This window comes from Bison bison, unplaced genomic scaffold (genome assembly GCF_000754665.1).
Source record: "Bison bison bison isolate TAMUID 2011002044 unplaced genomic scaffold, Bison_UMD1.0 scf7180017864035, whole genome shotgun sequence".
NCBI lineage: Eukaryota > Metazoa > Chordata > Mammalia > Artiodactyla > Bovidae > Bison > Bison bison.
The window spans coordinates 8,840,046-8,861,929 of NW_011494607.1; the positions used below are offsets into that span (position 1 = coordinate 8,840,046).

The following is a 21,884-nucleotide window of genomic DNA, read 5'->3' on the forward strand; positions in this document are numbered from 1 at the left end:
GTATACTTTGCTATATAAACTCTTGTGAGCAGGGACAAAATAGCTGAAGTGACTACAGTCTAGAATATGATCTCTCAGCCAAGGATCCACTCAACAGGTGATGACAGGCTTCCTAGCCGTCATCTTTTTAAATATTTATTTCCATTGGGGAGCATCTGTGTATAGTTCAGCAAACTGCAACTCTGTGATCCAAAAAGCCTAACAAACTCAAGTCGATTTACATCTGATCTGTGCCAACACTGGGATGCCCCAATGCCGTGAATGCAACTCTGTCCCTCAGCCCACATGGACTGCCAACCACGAACTCCCTCACTCCAGACGAGGTGTGGTTTAGCTGTGACCATTTTTCCCGTCTGACTCCACCTTCAACTCATCCCCCGGAGGTGCTGCCAACACCAGGGGGCAGAAGTGTTACCATCAAAAGTAAGGGGCCGAGCCAAGGCAACCCCATCTGCCTCTTTGGGCCTCAGACCTCACATTACAACTGGGAGCAGCTCATGCAGCAACTGTGAGCCGCACACAATTCTCCCTGATTCATTCCGAGAAACGCGGCCAGTCAGCAATACCTGAGGAGGATCCACTGCTCAGTCAGCACAGTCAGGGAGCGCCGCTGTCGGATGAGCACCTTCATCAGATGCGCCGAGAACCCTTTACACCGCTCCACGTGGCCCGCGCCCACCTCCTGGCAGGGAGAGAGGAGAGTGTGCTGAGGGGCAGCATGGTGCAGACGCCACTGTTCCTGCACTCCTGGAGGAGCCCTGTAGGGGGCAAGCTGGGTGTGCTGCCCTCTAGAGGCCACACATCCGTCCACCTCTGGGAGCAGGGCTTCTCCAAGTATGCTTCCACAGACCACGGATGTTCCATGAGCAGGAACTAGTTTAACACCAAAACTGGGTATCAGTGATGTTTTCTCAATTTACCAGGGGGTGGGGGGGTGGGGGGGGAATCTGAGGGTGGCATTCTCAATTTGAAGTTTTTCTTCCATAATTTTTCTTAAGGATTTGGACCTGCTAACAAATGGTGAGTAACAGAACTTGTTATCAAATGCTTTCTGGTTAAGCACAAAATTACATTGATTACATTACATTCTCAGGTTGATAACTGCAAAAAGCTCAGTCACCTCCAGTGATGGGCTGTGATCATGTGACCAGGTCTGAGGACGCTGCCCTGGATGAACAGGAGTCCCCAGGTCCTGCAATCCCAAGGCTCTATCATCCTACCTTGGCTGGAGCCGCCAGGACCGCAATAAGCCTGACGTGTCGTGCAAGAGAGCGATAGAAGTACTTCTGGCAGCCCTCCCATGAAGACGAGATTTCTGTAAGCAACCTGGAGAAGAAATCAACATGACGTAATTAATTAAAACCGTTATCTCCACCCCAGATCCTGAGGAGTCAGAGACTGGTCCATTCAGCCACAACCAGAAACCAAGAGTCTGATCAGATTTACTTCTGTGAGGACCCATTGAATCAAGTACTCATCAGTCCTTTACACAAAGGATGTGACAGTAACATGAGACCTTAGAAGAGGTTTGTGTATATGGCACACTTAAAAATGTGACCATTCTCTTACAGATTTTCACCTGTACCTTCAAATCAAGTGAGCAGACCTCAGGAAAAATCAAAGGGCCAAAAAAATAATGGGAGAGATGAACACGAGGAGGAAAGAGAAATGAAAAGAAGAAAATCAACAGTTACTAACACTTGCTTTAAATGCTCAAAGTGGTCCCTTGTCTTCCTCACCCCACCAGACTCCCAACAGAGCCCAACCTTCCAATGTTTTACATTCATTCCTTACCTTTTAAAAGGGCAGAAGGAGAGGGAAGTTTTTTAAAAAAGAAAATTAACACTTACTAGGTGCTCACCACCTGCCAGTCCTGAGCCGGCACTTTTTAAAATGTTATCCTAATGGCAACACTGGGCCAGAAGTACTGCTACCCCTACTCTGGCAAATGAGGCCATGGAGGCTTAGCTGCCGTGCTCCATTTATAATTAAAAACACTAACCTAGAATCAGCCCCCTGAGTGCTGCTGACTATAGACAACGCGCTCTGGAGATCCAACGGGTGAAGATGGAGCATTTCTTGAGGGTTTTTTGTACGGGCCCAGGAAAGACCTTTGCGATATGACAAACCTAGGAAATAAACAGCATGTTTTTAAATAAAGAAACTCTGAAGAGAATGGATTAGCAATGCCACCGCTAATTAAAGTCATGTCCTGGGGAACAGCATCGCCCAGGACTCTCAGGCCCCGCCCCACACTGAGTGAAACAGAATCCGCTTCTGCACTTCAGCAAGATTCCCCAGGTAGTTCATATACGAGTTACTTCGAGAAGCACTGCTCTCTATGCAACGCTGGAAGGGTATGTGCGGTACAACAACTGGCGATGAAAATAAAACGCATGGTTTCTGAGAAACCTCATTGCAAAACTGTGAAACTCTCTGGGAGTCACAAATGGTTCATCACAGGATTTTCGTACGTGCAACTGCAACTCTCCGAATGGCATTTCCAAACCTTGCTTCCCACCTTATGTTTCGCACTATCTCAACTGTCTCTACAAAGTTTCCCCGAATCAGCCGTGTTATTTTGCTTCCTAAAAGCAGATGAGTATACTCCATTGAGTTTTCAGTGAAAACTGTACCAGTTTTTGTCAGGTGTTTAAAGAGGTCTGCTAAAGCTCGCTGCTTCTGCATGAGAATGTGCTTGGCTTCCGACCGCTGCTTCTCCTTCTCTGCGGAGGGGTCCACCTTTAAGCTCTGAAGCTCACTCATAAAGGAGATTACGTCACCTGCAGGGAAGACAAGGGAGAAACATGGAAATCCCCAGGAATTCTTAATATACTCAGATTACCCAAGACCAAGGACATTTTGGAAACAAACACCAAGTGTCATTCATCTTTATATCTAACAGCCCTCAGCATTGGTAAATTCTCAATAACAACTGATGACACGCATGACAAGAGAAAAATCGGAAACAATCTATCTTGACAACAAACAACCCAAATAAAAGTAGCTAATCTTTTTATCCAGGGGTTTTATAATCAGTCAAGCAAAAAACACTTATTGAACATGGATCATGTGCCATGATTTACACTAGGAACTTTAAAACACTTGAGTAAACTTCCCATAACTACAATATGAACTAGCTTCTATGCTGTACCATGTGCTTCGAAAACATTCTTTTAACCTGTACAGCTCCAGAACTTCTCTGTAGCCACTCTAAGAGGCTCAGAAAGTCTAGTCATTTTCCAAAGGCCATTCAGCTACAGAGCAGACTTGAAGCCAGGACTTGAACCCTGGCTGAACTGACTCCAATGCCCAGATTCTTTCTCTGCCTTCCTCAGTAGCCACAGGAACCGAGAACACGAAGGTGCTGCCAATCTGCCACAGGTAGTGTCATGTCCTGCCAAGTCCATGCCAAAGTCCTAATCTCCCAGGACCTCAGAATACGACTGTGTTTAGAGATGCGGCCTTTAAGGAGCCCATGAAGCCTTGTATGTGGACTCTAATCTAATATGGCTGGCAACCTTAATAGAGGAGACAGGGACACAGAAAAGGCATCTACAAGGAGAGAGCCTCAGAAAAAAACCAACCCTGCTGACATTCTAATCTTGGACTTTCAGTCTCCAGAACTGTGAGAAAATCAATTTCTATTATTTAAACCAACTAAGACATGGCACAGCTGCCCCTTGAACAACATGGGTTTGAACTGTGTGGGTCCACTTACATGCGAGTTTTTTTTTTTTCAATAGTAAATACCTCAGGGCTTACGCGAGCCCGAGTTGAATGAATTTGCGGATGTGGAACCATGGACACAGATGACCGACTCTAAGTGACACTTGGATTTCCCAGCTTGTGAAGGGGCGATGCCCACAGCGGTCAGCTGTACTTTGCTAAGGCAGCCTGAGCAGATGAACACAGGCGGTCTAGCCCGTCAGGTGAGAGCCCACACACTGCACACAACCAACACAGCCGGTAGGAGAGGTTGCTGTGCGTCTCCCAAAGGGCGCACCTGGGATCTGTAGGCCATTCACCCCCATCATTAGGCACAGGCAGGCAGGTTATCTTGAAAAATGGATATTAGGCTATTACTCTAACAAGTTGGTTTTTACTTTATTTATCTGGCTGTGCCAGGTCTTAATTGCAGTATGTGGGATCTAGTTCCCTGATCAGGGATCGAATCTGGATCCCCTGCATTGGGAGCACAGAGCCTTAAACACTGGACTGCCAGGCAAGTCCCACTAACAAGTTTTTTTTTTCTTTTTAAATATATTCCTGAGGTCAGACTGCAGCCTTACTGGAGAAGGACCAGCTTGACTGTGACCCCACACTCGCTGGGGCTGGGTAGAGGTGGAGGAAGTGGTGAAAGGCTGCCAAGGGCCCAAACAGTCTATTAAGTTCTGGATCCCCTTAAGTTGCTGATACACTGCAGAGTAAGAACAACCAGGGAGACAAGATTGCTATGGCTCTCCGAAGTGCAAGGAAAAAGAAAGGGACTGTGGATGAACTTTTCTTCTCCTTTAACTCAAGAGAGACAACATTCTGAGAGGTGGTGACGGCATCCAGACTCTAGGAAACCCTTCACTCACGTCCCTGACCAGGAAGAGCCGATGTGGACAAGGCTGCTGTAGAGAATGGCTAACACCGCTCTGGTCTGCACGAGAGGAGGACAAGACGAAAACCATGATGACCATGTGTGGGGTCTCAGCTGACTGTGTCTGGGTTTTGGCTGGTTTGTAACCCACTTGCTTCTTCAATTACCTGCTCTACACTACTAGGACACAATTAATCCCAGCCTTCCTGGGCCACCGGGGATACTTCAGAAAGCAAGCCTCCTCAGTCTGGGCATGCACCCACCAGTGAACTGGTCGAGGCCCTCCACGAGGCAGGGCAGGGGGCTTCCCTGGATGAGCGTTAGGCACATCTTCCTCATGCGTTTCAGGAGTTTCGGCAAGCGACACAGAAGGGCCCCCTCCGAGGGGAGAGGGGCGCCCCGACACTGCTCTGGAACAGCACCCTGTGAGATAGAGCACAACAGTCATAATACATCCCCACACGGGTGCTGAATTAAATGTCATGCCCTCCACATACCCGGCTCAGCAACAGGAAGCTCCCCTTGCCCATCTCTGAAGTCTCACAAGAATAAATAAAACATTACCAAAGGTAAAACAGCACGTGCCTCAGGTGCTTAGCAGAGTATGGAGCTGGTGTGCGAGGTCCCCGTCAGGGAAGCCCCTGACCCCACTGCTCCCAGCGCTGCCTTCTGCGCTTGTCATGAGAGGCCGTCCTGCTCCCTGAAGGCAGGACTGGGCAGCGTAACTGCTGCCTCTGAGATAATGTGCAACGCTATGCTTCGCAGACACACAGGCAGGGCTAACCTGACCACCAAATCCTACTTCAACCACCGTCTCCCATCACCCTCTAATTCCTGACACTTCAAATACCAGGATCCAGATACTAGGGAAGGCAGCAGATGAAAGGAAACTAGGCAAAGGGAAAAGCTTTTGTCTGTCGGGGCCACGGTTTTACTACTTTTTTTTTCCTGAGGAATCCTGAAATTCTTAACTCAATAACAAAAAAATTTGATTAGCAGTATGAGTGGTGAGGTGATGAATACAATCAAAAGAAGATAAATTTGGCAGCCATATCATTTGTGTGCAGCCATATCATAGCTGGATGCTCAATTTCTACTAGCTTTCTGAACTATTAAAATATTTAACACAGCTTGAAGAATTGCATTGCTAACTCTCTAGACCCAGCGTGGAAAGCACAACATGATGGCAAAAGCCATCACAAGTGCTCCCCACACCCAGTGACTCTGCAACAGGGACACCCTCCTGTCACAGACCTGCTCACTCAAGGTCTTGATAACTGTTTCCATTTTCAGGAATTTGGTAAGCCAGTTCTTAAGTCTCGGTACTTGAAACTGGCCGTGATGGCAGTTCACACATTTCCACACCATGGTCATCAGCAACCACTTTAAGCAGCATGTCACTACACATAGTCACTCCTGGTGTGTGCAGCAGCCTCGTCATGTGGGATCCCAAAGGCAGCTTCCATGCCCTATTCCTAAGCTGATGCTTTAAATCTTTGCTTACGGGTAAGTGAACTGTTCACAGATAAGTACATCGGTTTTGTACACAAGCCCATGTTAAGCTTCCAGCATGAGGATTAACACTTTTTGCCTTACTAGACAGCAGGGTCAGAAAGACAAACACCACACCGCTAGCCCAAAGAGGAAGATTTCAAAGGCATTCCCTCACCTAGCTCTGAAGGCACGTCTCCCACAGAAAGCACAGACCCCGTCCGACCAGCTCAGGAAGAAGCAAACACCATCCCGCGAGCTAATACCTGCACAGCTGCTGGCCGGGCTAACAGGGTCTCCCTCAGTACCCTGTTCAGTCTCTGAATGGGGGACTCCTCACTCGCGGCGGCACCTGTTGGCCTTGGCAAAGAGTCCGGCTGCTCCTCCTCATCCCCCTCCGCCAGGGATGACCGGCAGGGTTCGCTCAGGACAGCTTCAAATTTCTTCATGAATTTAAAGAGGGTTCTGGCCCCCAGGTAATGGGAGATAAGGGCAGGGAAAAGTAAAAATGGAAAAGTGAGGAAATATGTAAATGACATAATGCATACACAGGCAACTTAATAACTTGTACCTCTGGTATACAACGAGTGTCCTAGAAATTCATAACCTTTTGGGTTTTTTTAAAGGAAAAAGCATGGCAGGTATTCTAATCTCAACTGAAGCCAGGAATGGTGGGATCACTTGGCTGAAGGTGAGCGGGTGGCAGAGGACTCGACCTTCAGCAGCACACAGACCACTCTGCCTCCAGACACATCAGTTCCTCCAGCAGTGAGACTGCTTTGGGTGGGAGGGGTCGTGCTGTGCAGCCAGAACAGTCTAGTGTTTTTTTTAGCAGGTTTAAGGTAGCACAAGTCAGGCCTTTGTAACAATGTAGTCATGCTGTCTATCATTCAAAAATTCTGAGTTTTGGCCACCCCCTGTTTTAAAAGATGAATTACCTGTGTGTCTTTTCCACAGACTGCTTAATAGACCAGAAGCTGACATCATTCCACTTGGATATCTTAACAAATTCCTGTAAGATAAATGAAGCTCAAGGAAGGGCTTTACAAAGGTGGTGTCATTCTGTTTCTTTCTAGATCACCCGTGTGATGACCAGAGCTCTCTTCATCCCTAACACAGGACAGTGTGTCAGTGAACAAGTAAGACAAGTCTAATAAAGGGATGTGTGTTTGTCTCAAAGGGATGGAAAAAAGTGCTGCTACAATCAGTATGTCACTGTGTACTCCAGCATAAACCGGCCTTGGTTCCACAACCACTGAAAGTATCAAATATAGGATCACAGCCCACAGACCGACACCAGGTGGCGCTCCTCTGAGGTGGAAGAGGGAGCCACCCACCGGCTGTGACTGGGGAGGGGGCCCTAACAGTCCTCCTAGGCGCCTCTGATGGCTGCTACTCCATGGAACCCTCACACACGTGGCCAGGGCACCAAAGGAGCCAATGCCACAAAACGCAAAACCTGCCATCCTGCTTGGCTGCTGCTATGCTCCCTTCCGTTCCTCAGAGCCCCTGTTTCATTGTTAATCGGATTAAAAACAGAACTGAAAAAGAATTTGCTGCTTTTGTTCTCCCAAGAGTGATTATGACTGCTGTTCATCTTACTTTAAGCTCTTTTTCCAGCGGGGAACGAAGTTCCACAATTTTGGCCTGGACCCGGTTGAAGAATTGCTTGTAATAATGGTACAAGTTCCACAGAACACTGCAAAGTGCATCTGGAAGAAAGGAAAAGGAAATGAAAACACCACACGTGCTGCTGGCTTCTCCCTCAGGGCTGCACACTCCCTCGTTACTCTCTGGGCCACGACATCACAGCACAGCACCCACAGATTACATAACAGCTCGTCGGGGAGCCAGGCTTAGCGGTTCCCAGAGATGCAGGCTGCCAGCACTACCCTATTTTTTTCATTTCAGTCTGCAGTGGATATTTTCTCCAGTCGCACTTTTATTCTTAAAGAAGGCATACTCAGATGTTCTACCAAACTCACAATTTCCAACTCTTTCTCAGAATCTTACTGTAAAGTCAGCAGAAACTAAGCCTGTTATAAAAGATGGCATATTAAGAGCTCACCTTGACTACTCATTCACGTAAATCTATACCTTACGGTGACACTTTTATCTAAACTGCTGTGGTCAGGGATGGTAACTGACAGTAGAAGTTTTATGTGCAGTTGCTTGATATGTGGCAGTGCTCTCCTGAGATCAAAGAACCTAATTATAGCCTGGATCAAGCAGAAGCTTAGCGGGACATATGCACCGTCTAGACAGACAGACGTGCTGCCTCAACATGCCAGCTTCTAGGATCTGCATCTGTTGATTTACCGCTGCCACAGTTCACTAGCCAGGGATTCAATTATAACCAGTCTGCACTTGATTTCAGTGTTTTTCTCTTTATCTCACCTGAATCACATTATAGTAAAAGACAACTGAAAGTGTCTTGTTTAAAACCTGGTATGCAATAAGACACCTGTCTCGAGAATTCAAAGCCTAATCATTTTAACAGCATAGGGTAAAATTAAAGAAAAAAATTTTTTTACACATGTATGTATATCCTTACCTTTTCCTTCTACTTGTGGCATCAGCAAGACATGACAATGGAAAACCAGTAACATCTGAAGTCGTATGTGGAACTCCCCCAGTGAGGATCCTTCAATAAATGCTTGTAATGTGCTGACCAGCAACATCAGGGTCATCTGTTTGTCATCTTTAGAGATTCAAAGAGGAAAACACACGTGTGTCTGCAACCATCACTCCATGTCATATTGCACACAGTCTACTATGAGATCCCCGAGGGACACCAGTTAACGTGACGTTTGGAGTGAGGACCACAGCTACATTTCAAGCTGGTTTAAAAATGGCAGCTGCACTAGCAGTATATGTGAAATGCACACATGGCAAACGAGGAATTATGAGGCCCTTGTTCTAAGCATGAGATGAAACCCTTTTAACTCAAGCATTGTAACTACTACCTACCAAGACAGGAACTTCCTCTCTGACTTGTCTCATGGACACAGAGAATAAGGAAATCTTATCTTATGACTAGCTCTCTGGACTCTGGATAAGTCACTTTAGCCTCTCTGACTGTCATCATTATTCTCAGTAAAAAAAGAACTACCCAGCTTTTTCGGTTGACCTCGGGAACACCGGCTGTCACTTAACATGTCCTGTGTGAAAGCAGTGGGTGGAGGATAAGGGAGCAGTAAATCCCAGGCTCTGCAGCACTTCATGCTTAGCCTGGACCCTCTACATAAGCAGGGAATTCATGGTCAGGTGTTACCTTCCTGTTCCTCTGTTTGTTCCTGCATGTGCTTCTCCAGCATCTGGTAGATGGAGAACCAATGCTTGGTGGATTTCTCAGTGTGGCGCTTCATGGTATTATCCAAACTCATGGACCAACAGCTGAAATGTGGGAGGAGAGACCAAGGAGGCATGTAAGGAAACCCATTCAAATATGTGAAACCTTGGAGGCAGGAGCTAAATATTCACAATTCTCTCCTCCTAAATGAAGATGGAGAAGCTGCCAGTCTGCTGCCTCAGAATGCATGCTGTTGTCTGGTCTCCAGCTGACACATGACATCAACTCTGAAGGAACAACCCATCCAAAGACCATGTCCCTACAATGTAAGTTCAGGAGGGGGAGTGACAAATGAATCACTCACTTCAGTTCCAGTTTACGCCAACGGATGATCAACTGACTGACCAAATCAAGATGTTTCCGCAGAGACAGGGCTCGACTTGCATTCTCCTCCCAATCCTGACAAGACACAGAAGAAATTCACTACAGCCATTATTCAGTCCCTTGATCACCTCCTCCCTCAGGAACATCCTTAACTTTTCTTAAGCAAAGACCACTGGGACCTTAAACAACCTCTATACTGATGTACCAGGTGGCGCTAGTGGTAAAGAACCCACCTGCCAATGCAGGAGACATAAGAGACATGGGTTTGATCCCTGGATCAGGAAGATCCCTTGGAGGAGGAGATGGCAGCCCACTCCAGTAGCCTTGCCTGGGAAATTCCATGGACAGAGGAGCCTGGTGGGCTTCAGTCCACAGGGTCACAAAGAGTCAGACATGACTGAAGCAACTGAGCATGCATGCATGCACCAATGCATAACCATCCTGCTTATCCAGCCTGGAGATCTTTCTGGTTACCTGACGAACCTCCAGCTGAGCAAATAGCACAAGATTTGGAGACCTGAGTCTGAATCTCTGTATTGTTAGTCACGTGACCCCCCTTGAAGTCCAGAGCCCTAATCTGAAAATCAGGGGAGCACCAGCCACTTCAGAGGCTATGAGAGGACTGAGGGGGTGAAGATGCAGACACCCAGCCAGTCTGAAGGCCAACTGGAATAATAAGAGAATCTCTTCAGTTGATGACAAACTAAAATGAGGACTAGAGAATCCTCTTACCTGTGCCTTTGCCAGAAGGATCTCTAAGCCATTCAGGAACTTTGAGATGGGGCTGGAAAGTGGGAAACTACAGATTCGGTCCATAACAACCAGCAGCTGCAGGGGGGAGAGAAAAAGATCTGGGCATGCTCACAGGGCTATCAATTGCCCACAGTCAGAGGGTACTGAAGACGGGCCTATTTCACGCAAAGGCCCTGCTTCATAAGCACCCATGAATGCTGTGGGTAAAACTCCAGGGCTGCGGATCCTGCCCAAGATAAACACTTTCTCTGCTGTATTACTCTGGAAGTGAGACTGAGTTTGATAAGGTAATTGCTATTATTACTGTTATAAGTTATTACAGAATTAGCTGAAGATCACAGAGCAAGGGTCTGAGTTAAAACTACTAGGCTTAAAAGAGCCAGACCCTTGTTTACATAAGGATGTGTCTGAATAAAGAGCAATGCAGCAGCATTTCATATGTGGATGGCAAACCCTGAGCAACAGATAGAGTAAGTGGAACCTCAAACACCATTCACAAGCAGCATTACAAACGTGAATATTCATCCTACAGGAAACAGTGCCTCCTCGAACTGTGTTCTGTAAAACCTGTGTCACCACTGTGCAAGTCAACGCACCTGGGACAGTGAGAAGCGGCCTCCCCACCACCGCCCTACCTGCTCAAGCGCTGGGTGCTCCGGCCAATCCTGCAGCAGCCGGTGAACAGCCTCTGAGAAGCCTTGAAGCACGGGCTGGCAGTGCCGAGCTTCTGGAATGTTGGGGTGATGGTAGAAGTCATAGGGCCCGTCAGGCTTCACCATCAGGTCTGAGGTCGCTTCCCCAAAGAGAGTGTTATGGGACAGGGTGCAGGCCAAAAGCTGGCTGCCCAAGAGCTGGTCATTCAGCTCAACTCCTGTGAAGTTATTAACAAGATCACAGTAAAGTTGGTGTCAAGTTACAAAGATGTTAGAAACATACTCAGAAACAAAGAATGACTGGGACTGAATGAAGCAGACATTGCAATGCCATTCATCCCCAAAGCAACACAAGCCCAGGAGACTGTGACTCTAATTATAAATGGTTGTCACCAAAACCTGCCAAGTTTCAGGATACACAGATACTGCCTCCACATAATCAAAGAGGGTGCAGTTTGGTTTGAAGGATTCAAATTCCCAGTTTTGGGGGCTCTTCATGGCAGAAATGAAAGATTCCTTCCTACTTAAACCATGGTGTTTTGTTTTCATGAGATATAGAGGCAGAATGAAAGCTTCCTTCCTACTTGCATGGAGCAAATCATGAGGTTACGTAGGAAACTGCATCAAACCACACCCTGTGAAATTAATTTCTGAGTTCCCAGGCTACTCCCAGCAATACATGATTTCATTAGAAAAGCACCAAAGCTGTTAGAGGGAAATTAGAAATAACATGGAGAAACAAGACCATTAAAACTAATGGCATATCCTTACTTTCTTAATCCCTTTAACCAAAGTATTCAAAGGATGAGAAACCATGGTTATGGCAGAATTTTACATTGATTTTGGAATTAGCTTTAAGTCCCTTAAGTTAAGGAAATGCCATCAATTCGAACTTAGCAAAAACAGGGACGTAGCAGTTTTAATTGTTCCCGAAGCAGCAATCACATCGACTCATTCTGATTTCCCAAGAGCTAAAGAGAAGTAAACCACCATACCCATCAGGGGGTAGAAGTGTGTCACGAGAGATGCCCCTGTCTGGTAGCAGGACAGAAACAGGCTGAGGTAGTGCTCTGTCCCGTGGGGTGGCGGACTCTGCTGGTACCAGAGGGATCGGGCGAAGCCGAGGCACAGCTGCTGGTGGATGCGCATCACAGCCTGCATGGAACTCTGTGACAGGACGGCGGGGCCAGGGGTGGCCTCCTCCTCTTGCCCACCTGAAGGTCCCTTCTCCTCTAATGTGGGTTCTACCAAAATATCTGCAAAGTCCTGTAAATAACATTAGAGCAATTGAACTTGTGAAAATCAAAATCCAGTTCTGATCAGATTAAAAGCAATGGGGAGGAATGGAGTGTGAATGATCAAGAAGATGAAGTAGCAAATTATGTGCATTAAGAAGTTATTTTAAAAATTACAAAATCATTCAAAGGGAATGTAACAGCACCTAACAAAGTGTTGCAGTCAGTTATAGAGTAAATCCTAAGAGTCTTCATCACAAGGAAAAAGATTTTCTTTTATATCTATATGAGTGATGGGTGTTCACTATACTTATTGTGGTAATCGTTGCATGGCAGATAGAAGTCAGATCCTTATGCTGAGCACCTTACACTCAAACAGTGCTGTGTGTTAATTATATCTCAGTAAAACTGGAAGGGGGAAAAAAAAACCCCAGCCATTCACAGGTGAGGTGTGTGGCACCAGGGGAGCACACTGCCCACCTTCTCGTGCAGTGGGAACTGGCTCCTGAAGGCCCGCTCTTCCTCTTCCTCCTCGCTCAGGGCTGTCCTGGGGGTCCTGCCCCGGTACCTGTACAGGCTGCTTTCCTGCTCCGCCTTCTCCTGGGCTATACGTTCCTGCTCATCCCACTCATTGATGATTTCCTGAAAAATCACACATTCCAGCAGAAGCTTATTTGCCTTTGCTCAGGCACTTACAGTGAACCAAGGCAGGATTTGTTATCTCTTTATTTCCCATGAAAACAAAACACCAGGGTTCAAAACCAGATAAATGACAACGTCCAAGAAACTAAATTCCATGTAGCAGAGAGTAAATGGGCTTTGTTTTCAAACCATGCATCTGTAGCAAAATGATTTTCCTAAATTCTCCCTTGCTATATTGTTACAATTTTGCAGGTGTGAAAATCTGCAGGACTGGGGACCTGCTGTGAGGCGTGGGTGGTGCTCTGTATTAGGGGTCAGCAAAGTGGGCATGTGATGCAGACTGCACTTGGCCAGCACCTCAGGGAGATGGATGCCCCATGGGTTCGGAAAAGAGAAAATAAACTGGGGACTGGGTGTTCTTGGGGAACCAATCAGGCAAAATGGCCATACCTTACCAGACATTTCCTAAATCCCCTACCACCTCTAAAGCCCTTTAAGTATTGAGGAGGGCTGAGGACATGAGCATCCTCCGTTCAAGAAGACAGTTTGTATCAGAAGCCTAAGCAAGCAGTTAACCATTGTCTCAGTAATTCTGCTTTCTCGAAATTTTACCCAAAGATCTTGCTTTAAGACTTTTCTTAGAATGGCACTGGTTTGGGTTTTTTTTTTCTCTTCTAAATTAGCAAAAAGACTTTACATACAAATGTAAATATTTAGTGATAGGAATAAACCAATGTGCTAATAGTTCATATGGTTCACATGGCTTTAAGTGGCAGAATCTAACAATTTAGCTTATACTTATTCTTTTAACTGTCTACAATGAGAACAAATTGCTTTTGTTGGTAAGGGAGAAAAGCAGAAGTTATTTTCTTAATGTTAATAAAAGTTGATATCATTACATGGCAAAACCCATTGTAAACAAAGTCAACACCAACAAACTAGGAGAGACCATTTGCAATGTGCATCAGGCACAAAGGACTGACGTCACTAATAATTTTTTTTGATCTCTTAAAAACAAAAAAGGCCCCGAAACCTGACAATTAAATGTGAAAAAGCAAGAAACAGCTACTTGATCCCCACTCCCTAACCACACGATCTCATCTACGTTGGGCACGGCAAGTGTCCTCCAGGCACGCTGCTTGTGTCCCTGGCGCCCTGCTGGAGGTGGGCTCACCTGACATGCATGTCTGAAGAGCTGCAGGGCCCGCTGGTCCAGCTCTCCCTTGCACAGCACGTGGGAGCGCAGGTATAGGAGGGCGTTCAGCAGCAGCTGTTCTCGGCTTGTGCAGGGGCTCTGGCCCTTCTCTTCCAGCTCCCGTCCTCCCGAGCGCTTGAGTATCAGCTTGCTGAGGCCACACAGCACCTCCTCCGACTTCACAGAGCACAGAGCGTCTGCGTGGGCATAGTAGGTAGGGAAGGCAGGGCCCACCGATGGGAAAGCCAGCAGGGATGTGGCCAGGGCCCCCAGCCTGTCTGCGCCAGCCAGGCCACCCTGAAGCGAGGCATGGACCTCGCCCGCCACCAGCCGCATGCCGTGCTGCAGCTGCAGTATGGAGGCCTGCAGCGGGGCCGTGGCGTCTGGGTACAGGGCAAACTCCTCGGCCAGCCGCCTCCGGAACTGATGGTGCGACTGCTGCCAGGAGGCCTCCTCCTTCAAAAGGTTCTGGGCCACCTGGGCGGCCCGAGGTCCATCCGAGCGCAGGGCCTGCAGGAGCCGCGTGAGCAGATCTTGAACGGCGGTGGCCTGGGCAATGCTACTGACGTAGTGGTGGATTTCCTGCACCAGGGCCTCATATGTAGGCAGCGGGGGCCGGCAGGCCTGCTTCTTGGACAGGCTGCAGATTAAGTTCTCCAGCTGATCAATTCTCTGGCGAAGCAACCTAAAGGCAAATCAACACCATATGCAAATTCCATTAAAAGCAAAATAACAAATCTAGACTGAGCTCTTGGGAAATGGAAGGCATTTCAGATTCTGAGACATACAATGATGAAATACTGACAATTACAATGAGAATGGATTATACATCTACAGCATTTACCGTGTGTAACCCATGTTGTCAAGCACTCTGGATGTGCATCTCATTGAAGCAGGCACTACCATCCTGCTTTTACAGACAGGGCACTGCAGTGTAAGGCACTGAGTGGTTTACCCAAGGTCTAAAGCTGGTGGAACTCAGATCCCACTAAATAGTACTTCCTAAGGTAACAGATCCCCTGGTGCCTGTCATCGCACCCAACTCCTTCCACACTGAGAGCAAGTTCTGCTTTCAACCCTCCTGGCTCCAGAGAAGTCCTCCCACTCCTTTCACAGAGTATATTTTTCCTGATTATAACTGGGGCTTTGGGATCTACTTGCTAATAGAGCTCACATATGTAGAGCATAGCCTCAGGTTAACACTGTAATGACACTGCAAAATGTCTTTTTAAAAGAAGATTCTAGCTGATAATCTCAAGTTCAAATAATCATCACTCTACAGTGTTACCTGATGTGAGGGTGAGAATGACTGAAGATGACTTCATCTTCCAGGTCTCTTCCAGTCTGCAGCTGGAATGAGAGGTTCCGGGTCTTCCACTCACACTGCAGCTGGTGTAACTAGCAGAAAAGGAGAGACTGGTCTGCTGCGCCCAGCTAGGACCAGGCCTGAGACACACAGCCCTGAGGGAGGGTCGCTCCCTGGATGGAAGGAACCTGGGTTCCTGAATGACACAACAGTTGTGGGGTGGGTTCTGCTCCACTAATCTGGACCACTCACCTCAGAGCTGTCAGGTGAAAAGAAACTATCTCACTGATGCCAATGAACTACTGAATCTCTGCTACTGCAGCCTGCCCTTCACCCCAACTAATTTAATTTTCCTTCCTCAAAATATAGGTCCGCTATATCACCATTTAACATACTCAGTTCCTGAGCTTGGTTGGGAGTTCAAATAGCAAGAAGTACATCACCCTATCTGAATCTACCTAATTCTTGAGTTTTGGATAACAAACACCAACAGTTCAAAACCTAAGGTCTACTCATTGTTGTTTAGTCACCAAGTTGTGTCAGGTTTTTTGTGACCCCATGGACTGTAGGCCGCCAGGCTCCTCTGTCCATGAGGATCCTCCAGGCAAGAATACTGGAGTGGGTTGCCATGCCCTTCTCCGAGGGATCTTCTTAATTCAGGGATCGAACCCACGTTTCCTGTGTCTCCTGCACTGGTAGACAGATCCTTTACCAATGAGCCACCTGGGATGCCCTTAAGGAATACTATACCCTGTCTAAATAAGTTACTCAAATCCAAATATCCAAAACTTAATCTAGGTAGAGGGATCCAGATGGTGAGGGATACTATGAGTGTCTAGGAGAGCCTATCTATCAGTGGCATATAACCAGCATGGTGGTTATATAACCCCTTGTGGTGCCTGATCCTACTCGGAGGAACCCATAGACAGGACAACACAGTCTTTAGAGCACACTCCTGGAATGTCGCAGGGTAGCTTGTGCACATCACCCCCCTGTGCTCTGAGAATCCAGAAGGGAGTAAAAGGAGTAATACACTAAGCAAAGCCAGCCCGTCAGGATGCAGCCCACACTCCAACCCTCCTTCCATACCTCTTCCTTGGCGTACTTGAGCTTGTACTCCCTCTTCACAGCGGGGTCAAAGCGCGCCTGGGGAAGCCAGGTCTGGATCTGGAGCAGGCCCAGGCTCACCCACAGGCTCCCACGGCGGGCTGGCTCGGGCAGGTCACCCTTGCCCTCCACCTCCCCGAACAAGTGGCGCAGAGAGGTAAGCAGGAGACACAGCAGCTCCTTGGGCAGCGCCTCTTGCCTGGCCAGGTCCCCAAGAGTCTCGCCCACGTGCTGGAAGGCCTGGCTATCCCTGAGCAGCAGCTGCCTGCAGTTGTGCACATGCTCTTGCTGCCGGGGCTCGGGGAGCAACTCCGCCAGGCCGGCCAGATGCCGGCACAGCACCAGGCCCTGGAGCTGGGCATCAGTGCGTCTGCAGGGACAAGGGAGCACTTACTGGGGTCTGCACTGCAGTTACAGGCATTTCTTTCTTACACTAGCATTCGTCCTTCCAGAAAACAGCAAGGCAGACTACACTGCTCTCCAGACTACACCTGGAGATGAATTTCTATTCTCGATCTGATATGGTTTTCTAGGCACCACCCTCTTGGTGACAATACACTGAGAGCTGGCAGAGGGGCTGGCCAGCTCATAGCAGTCTCTGTCATGGACTGAAAACCTGCTCATTCAGCCAAAAAACACCTTTCCTCAACCCACCGGAAATAGCCACTACCCAAACAAGCTCTGACCGAGGTCCCCATGACACACCCTGGAGGAAAAATGGGAGCTGTACCGTCTACCCAGGGAGAGGGAATACCTGAACTCTGCCACCACCGGGACAGCCATGTTGGTCCAGAGCATCGAGCTGACATCCCGGAGCTGCTGGCACCTCTCGACCCACTCCCCCAGGGTGACGTGCGAGGATGACAGGATGGGGAGGCCGCTCACATCCCAGGGACTTGCTCTACAGCTGCTGGTCACGATCTCAATGCAGCATTTGGAGAACACGGCTCTACTGAGACTGCCGGGACCCTGAGGGAGGGAGAGGAGTCAAGTTAACTTTTAGAAATTAACTAACGGGGTTTCAACAAGCAGCACTGGGGCACCTCAGGTTGTCAGGAACAGGTAACCATCATCCTGAGACAGGACCAGACTGGCAGAGTGGGGTCGGGTGCAGTGGGCCCTTCAAGGACTCCATTCTCTATGAACGAAGAGCAGGGGTTGCTTTTGTCAAGCAGGAGAAAATCCCTCACACCTAGGCATCAGGAAGACCACTTGTGCGGCAGGACTGAGGGCACACTGCAGGAAGGTGAGACTTGGAGGCAGGGGAAAGTGTTGGAAGACAAACAGATGAGCCAGAGGGACAAGCCTCTGCTTCCTGGACTGTTAACCTGGGACACAGGAATAGTGTCCATGACAACAGGTTAGGGGTGAGATCCACAGGAAAGCAAACCTCAACTGCATGCAACTCTTGGTGATCCGTAAGGTTTAACACTAAAGGCTTTGATATATCTTATACTAAAGGAATCAATTTTGATATAGGAATGGAACAGAGCTGAGTCCTACACCCATGAAAACTTGTGAGAATAAACTGCTGTGTCAAAAGTGGTGAAACTAGTGTTGTTAATACTGCTTTTGGATATATTTGTTTGTAGAAGATAAAAAATGTACATCCCTACCTCACAAAAGAAGATATTCTGATGAGACTGACATACACATAAATATGAACAAATGTTTTTAACTCTGGGTAGTGAAGAAAGACTTATTTAAAAGCATATCAAAGCCAGAAAGTAGAAAGTGGCTGGTGTATTTGAAAACTATAAAACGTGTGTGATATAAGAAAACATCTTCAAACCTGCAAGACAATAGAACACTAGAAATACATTTCCAACCATGTTAGGTGAAGGTTTAATATGCATAATATATAATGAGATCTTCATTAATAAAATGACGTTTAATGATCCTTTTTAAAGAAAATGGGCAATAAACATGACTGGAAAATTCAGAGAAAGAAATAAAAACAAACAATATACATATGTAAAGATGCTCTATCTCGATAAAAATCAAAGGAATACAAATTAAAACAAGTTCTAAAGTGAACGACTGGTAATAATTCAAAGTATTAATGATACCAAGTGGAGCAAAGATATGGAAACACAGGATATGAGAAGTGATCCCTACTTCATGTCTTCCCTCTTCACCATCTCCTAGCAGGAAGAGTGAAAAACAAAACCTACTTCCCTAGATGTTCTGATAACATACATAAATCTCTTTAAATGTGCAGACACTGTGGCCAAGGGTTAAATCCCAAGCCTTATCACAATCCATGGAAATAGCAGATAAGTAGACAAAGGCTTATACAAGGGTAGCTGATGCAGGGGTGCTTGCTATAGGAAGCAAGAGGATAGGCAAGAAATCTCAATGCTTATCAATAAGAAAGTGATAAAATGCGTTGCAGCACAGCAGTACAGTGGAATATCTTAAAAAGAATAAGCTGGGTGACACGTGCAAATTTTCATGACATACTATGTGAACCAAGGAAGTAGCCTTGCTTTTGATTAGACATGAGAAATTTTTTCTACTGTCAAACATGTTTATAATTTTCTGCCAACAAACCTTTAATGTGGGGTCCAGAAGAGATCTGGGTGTCTCCCTCTGCTGTTCACCAGGCAGAGGGTTCCACGTCAGCCAGTACTCTGGATGTGTGGTCACGGTGCTGCTCCAGAAGGACGTAAATGTGGAATTAAATAACTCGGACCACAAAGAGATCCTTTCTTCAGCAGTCATCTAGAGATAAAGAATTAACCAGATAAGAGAGTATTCGAGAAAGATTCTATAAATCCAGTTATAAGGTCTCTGTCTTGTAACATCATCCAGAACATGGATTTAAAGATTATTAATCCTAGTGTTTCTGATTTTCTGCCACCGCAGTCATCATAGTCACATTATTTAACCTATTTATACTTGGATAAAACACGAGATCTGATTTTGTAAGAGTGCATGCTGCTGCTGCTGCTAAGTCACTTCAGTTGTGTCCAACTCTGTGCGACCCAGAGACGGCCTCTTACCAGGATTCTCTGTCCCTGGGATTCTCCAGGCAAGAACACTGGAGTGGGTTGCCATTTCCTTCTCCAATGCATGAAAGTGAAAAGTGAAAGTGAAGTCGCTCAGTCATGTCCAACTCTTAGCGACCCCATGGACTGCAGCCTACCAGGCTCCTCCATCCATGAGATTTTCCAGGCAAGAGTACTGGAGTGGGGTGCCATTGCCTTCTCCAAAGAGTGCATGTGAAAATGTAATTAAAATAATCACATAATTATGTATCAAAATAAATAAAACATTATCCAGAAAAATTTAAGGTTGTACTAATGAAGTAATAGTAACTACAATTTACCACTATTCATATTCAACAAGTTACTCTCTATGGAAGAGTAAAAAACACTGATAATACATTTTTGAGCAAATAAAATAAAAATTAGCAAATATTTTAGCCTTATTTAACTGGAAACCAAATGGAATGAAACTGTGATAAGAGCAGGAAAATGTCTAGACTATTACTGCAAAAAACATTCAAAGTTCTCCCCTTTGAAACTTAATTCAGAAAAGATTAGTTTTACAACATGCAATTTTTAAGATTATTCTGCAATGTTCTGCAACCAGTGTGCCACAGAAAATCTAATCAGTTCACAGCGCAAAGGAGGCTTTTTAATTTTGACTTTGATTTTTACCTCTGGATGGTGCACTAAGGACCAAAAGTCTCGAAGCTCTTGAGGAGCAACTGGTGTGTGCTTAAGACAAAATGTGATGTGACGGCTTATCTCCTCATCTATCTGAGGCTGCTGGTGTTTGCTTGACCTGCTCAAGAAATAGAGAGGGGGAGAGAGTGAGCTGTGGGCTTTCCATGCACTGTTAGAAAACTGCCATGGAAAGGGAGATGGAACACACACAAAATAGGCAAATAATCAAGAATTTCTGGCTTTCCAAAGTGGCAAATGACCTCCCTCTGCTTCAGCAACTACTCCCCCTCAAGACATGGCTGTGCTTTGTTTTTAATGTAGGATACACAGAATAACCTTCCAAGAAAATAAGCTGCCCCAAAGGAAAAAAACCTGAAGGATGGCTCACCTTCTCAGACAAGCCTGTGTCATAAAATCAGCTGTGACTTTATACTGCCAAAGCACAGCCAGGTATTCCATCACAGGCCACAGCTGAACACTCCTGGTGAGCTGGATTAAGGTGCTAAAATCTGGCTGCAACAGGAAGGAAGCTTCACTGTGCTTCTTCTCCAGAAAACCAAGTGAAATTCCTCTGGCTTTTAGTTCTAAATGCTGAGCATTCACAAGATTCTTCAATGCATCTGGACAAAAAGATACACAGCAGTCAGTGGCCAGGCTCAGACTTCCAACAGCCAGTTATGTGACTATGAGCTTGAGTTCAACTTCACCTGAGCTTGAGTTTCTCATGTGTTAAATAATGCTATTAATACCTGCACAATTCCAATGACAGAATTAAATAATGTATGTAAAGTTTAACCTTATGCCTGACACTTATTTAGTGGTCACTACAGTATTCAGGGTTGGGTGGGTGGGGGGGAATAGAAGGAGAATATCTAAGGGAGAACTTTTTAAAACTTACAAAGAAAAAGAAAAAAACAACAACTTATTGGCTGCAGAGGACATGCTTAGAACCACTGTCAGCTAGCCACACACCTGAATCGACATCTTCCAGAACATTAGCTCGGAGGACCAACCCCCAGGCCTGGAGGAGACTTTTCTTTAATGTCCCTTCAGATGCAACCACTTGGAGCCGACTAATGTCTTCCTGCCATCCACTCTCCCCAAGAGCAGGCATCCACTCTCTGATGGTAAGAGCTTTGTTAAAGACCTTCAGTTGTGAAAAACACTCTACGACCAGCTCGTCCTGAAACAATAAAACCCAGGAGAGCCTATTACAGAGGAGAAAAGTGGTTTTCTTTAGAAGCCTATTCATGTCTGAAAAAGTTTTTATGTTTCCTCGATGCTTCTACAAACATAAAGTTGGTTTACTCCTATTGCTCTAAGGATATTTTACGGTAATAAACTTAGAAGTCTGCTCAACCTTAAAAGTCTCAAGACTAAGTAAAACAATAACACTTAACAAATCAGTAAATAGTGCTCATTGAACATTCAAAAATTTGCAGGCAGGGCTGAGTCTAGTTGAATGGCAGTGCCCACATTCCAAGAGAGCTTCAGAAGAGGTCAAACCTTTGTGTTTACTACATGGTTCCAGACTGTACCTTAAATGGGAAGGGTCGTCCCAGGA

The 21,884-nt window shown here is 46.3% G+C and overlaps 1 protein-coding gene across 1 annotated transcript in view; it reads right to left on the bottom strand.

The window, feature by feature from the left end:
- The window catches only part of MDN1 (MDN1, midasin homolog (yeast)), a 140,340-nt gene that overhangs the window by 29,220 nt on the left and 89,236 nt on the right, over nucleotides 1-21,884 (bottom strand). Inside the window, exons 56-79 of the mRNA XM_010834709.1 lie at nucleotides 21,859-21,884; nucleotides 21,293-21,503; nucleotides 20,709-20,940; nucleotides 20,312-20,438; nucleotides 19,200-19,370; nucleotides 17,401-17,615; nucleotides 16,629-17,016; nucleotides 15,522-15,631; nucleotides 14,213-14,918; nucleotides 12,877-13,038; nucleotides 12,157-12,427; nucleotides 11,144-11,379; nucleotides 10,488-10,583; nucleotides 9,736-9,830; nucleotides 9,354-9,475; nucleotides 8,634-8,780; nucleotides 7,682-7,791; nucleotides 7,018-7,091; nucleotides 6,346-6,544; nucleotides 4,852-5,011; nucleotides 2,637-2,783; nucleotides 2,003-2,129; nucleotides 1,221-1,326; nucleotides 567-682 (exon numbers count right to left, since the gene is read on the bottom strand). Coding sequence (XP_010833011.1) covers nucleotides 567-682; nucleotides 1,221-1,326; nucleotides 2,003-2,129; nucleotides 2,637-2,783; nucleotides 4,852-5,011; nucleotides 6,346-6,544; nucleotides 7,018-7,091; nucleotides 7,682-7,791; nucleotides 8,634-8,780; nucleotides 9,354-9,475; nucleotides 9,736-9,830; nucleotides 10,488-10,583; nucleotides 11,144-11,379; nucleotides 12,157-12,427; nucleotides 12,877-13,038; nucleotides 14,213-14,918; nucleotides 15,522-15,631; nucleotides 16,629-17,016; nucleotides 17,401-17,615; nucleotides 19,200-19,370; nucleotides 20,312-20,438; nucleotides 20,709-20,940; nucleotides 21,293-21,503; nucleotides 21,859-21,884 — 4,354 coding nt within the window. The remainder of the gene's footprint in view (nucleotides 1-566; nucleotides 683-1,220; nucleotides 1,327-2,002; nucleotides 2,130-2,636; nucleotides 2,784-4,851; nucleotides 5,012-6,345; nucleotides 6,545-7,017; nucleotides 7,092-7,681; nucleotides 7,792-8,633; nucleotides 8,781-9,353; nucleotides 9,476-9,735; nucleotides 9,831-10,487; nucleotides 10,584-11,143; nucleotides 11,380-12,156; nucleotides 12,428-12,876; nucleotides 13,039-14,212; nucleotides 14,919-15,521; nucleotides 15,632-16,628; nucleotides 17,017-17,400; nucleotides 17,616-19,199; nucleotides 19,371-20,311; nucleotides 20,439-20,708; nucleotides 20,941-21,292; nucleotides 21,504-21,858) is intronic.